Genomic DNA, 2,460 nt, shown 5'->3' on the forward strand with positions numbered 1-2,460 from the left:
TTATTTTTGTGTTCTTTTTTTCTTAATTATAATGCAAGAAGATAGTCATTCATTTCATTATGTAACTTTGATTTATAAAATGATAACTTTTAGTTAAAAGAAAATATAAATCAAAAATATAACTAGGGCTGGGAGGTATGACCTCAAATTCATATCACGGTATAAATTGAACCCCTTCAAGGTAACGGTATATATCGCGGTAGAGAATTATCATAAACAGTAAAGATAATGTAATTTTTAGAGCTTTTTTTTTTGCAGAAAACTAATCTTAATTAAACCCAACGTTTTTGCTTTAATATCTGCCTGCTGAACTTATCAGCTGCTGCTCTGCTGCGCTCATCTTCATCATCATCAGAGCTGAAGCTGACTTTACATTAGCGAGATGGATTTACGACTGAACGAACATCCACGTCTTTGTTTTAATAATCTCTGTGGGTAACAATACATAAAAAACAAGGTTTTTTTTCTCCGACAATAGAGTGTGAAAAACTACAGTTGTTTATGCTTCGCTCTGCACAACGTGCAGGGAGAGGAGAGGAGAGGAGAGGAGAGAGGGAGGAGGAAATGATCCCGTGATACGACGTACTGTAACTTTTCTACAGCAGGAGGAGGAAATTTTGAGGATTTATCCTCTCTATACGTGTTTTAAAACGCTAGAATTTCTTCATTATATTTCAAACTCCTGCTCAGTTGTCTCTGCACTCGCAGCCCTGTTCACACAGGTGCGATGACGTAATGACGATAGGACAGTAGAGTATAAATTTCTACCGTAGGCCAAATTCATACTGTTTCTACCATCTACCGCRCAGCCCTACAACAGATCTAAATATGTTTTGACAAAAAAAATTATCATTTTGGATGTCTTATTTACCTGGAACAGGCAATCGTAGTGAAACATGTGTCCACACAGAAACAAATAAAAGGGCCTGTTGAGCAATGGGAAGTCACAAGCGGCGCACTTTTCTTGGGAATCCACAACACCGTACTTGTTCCTCATTTCCTGGATGTCTTCTCTGATTCGTTTAGCGCTCTCTGTGGCCTCCTCCATTTCCTGCTTCAGATCGTCAATGTGCTTGTTGTACTCCTCCAGGGAGCCACAGATGGCCTCCTGATTGTGCACGAAAGAAATTAATAGAAAAAAAATTACTAAAATTTACACTTGAATTAATTATTACAGTGCATTATTCTTATTTTTATTTATCAGGCTCCAGACCTTAAAGTGGTCAATGGTGACAAAGTCTGGAAAGAAGGGCAGGATGTCTTCGATCTTGAGCAGGTTGCAGCTCGACAGGCAGTTCATGGCTTTCTTCACATCCTTCTCCTCCTGCACCACGTGCCTGGCGATCTTCAGCCAAAGCTTTTTCCTCAACTCTTCGTCGTCCTCCGGCAGGTCGGCGCATCTTTTGGCCAAGTCTACGTCCACCTGTGGACGGCAAAACATTAGTTTGGGGACGAGCGGCATTCTCTACCACAGACAGAACTAAAAAAAAAGAAAAAAAAGTCAAATCCATTGCAGTATTGTACAAAGTAGGGGTGTAAGAAAATATCGATACACTGAAATATCGCGATATTTCATTTTCCGATACTGTATCGATATTCTAAAGCCCTGTATCGATTTTTAATTAAGGTTTAAAATGTCAACATTCCTGCCAGCCGTTCATTTTTGTGTTGTAGTTCAGCCTCTGACCACTAGTTGGCAGCAGTGAGTAGGCCAATTGGGTCCTCTACTTCTTGAGCGCCAGAGAGTAAGGGTAGCATTAGCATTGTAAGTAAACATTAGCTTTTCTTTTTTTTTTTTTCAGTAAGAGGTTTTTATTTAAAGGAATTTTTGGACAAAAAATTCGCAATATATTGCCTTGCTTACAGTATCGCAATTTATTGGGATATATCGTGTCGTGAGTCCTCTGTTATGATATGTATCGTATCGCCAAATTCTTGTCAATACACAGCCCTGAAGTAAATGAGTTAATTAATGATAAAGCACTGTTTATTCTATATAACGCAATAATTGTTCCACACTTGATTTATTGTATTGAAGTCTGGGGGAAAGCATGTAAAACAATTACAAATCCTATTTTTATTTTTGCAGAAGAGAGCTATAAGAATTATCACTAGAAAACACTATTGTCACCCATCAAATACATTATTTTATCAGTTGAAATTATTGAAGTTTTTACAAGTTGGTTGATTATAATATTTCGCAGGTCATGTATAAGGCTCATAAAAATATATTACCTTTGAACATCCAATCACATGTTGTTAAGAGGGAAACTGGTTACAATCTGAAGGGATTAGAAATGTTTGTAAAACCTAAAATTCTAATAAATTTAAAGGACAGATGTACGTCAGTCCAAGGAATAGGATTATGGAATAGTGATTGTAAAAATGCTGGCGCAATTAATTTGTTTAAAAGAATGATAAAAAAATTATTTGTTAAAGAAATATGAAATTCTATAATTT

At 36.7% G+C, this 2,460-nt stretch overlaps 1 protein-coding gene across 1 annotated transcript in view; it reads right to left on the minus strand.

Annotated features, from left to right (window-relative positions):
• Positions 1-2,460, minus strand: part of vps18 (VPS18 core subunit of CORVET and HOPS complexes) — a gene marked incomplete in the record, with an annotated part of 11,859 nt that overhangs the window by 2,613 nt on the left and 6,786 nt on the right. Inside the window, 2 exon segments of the mRNA XM_014009948.1 lie at positions 872-1,108; positions 1,214-1,423. Of these exon segments, the coding sequence (XP_013865402.1) occupies positions 872-1,108; positions 1,214-1,423 (447 nt within the window).

The sequence above is a fragment of the Austrofundulus limnaeus genome, unplaced genomic scaffold (assembly GCF_001266775.1).
Source record: "Austrofundulus limnaeus strain Quisiro unplaced genomic scaffold, Austrofundulus_limnaeus-1.0 Scaffold63, whole genome shotgun sequence".
NCBI classification, from domain to species: domain Eukaryota; kingdom Metazoa; phylum Chordata; class Actinopteri; order Cyprinodontiformes; family Rivulidae; genus Austrofundulus; species Austrofundulus limnaeus.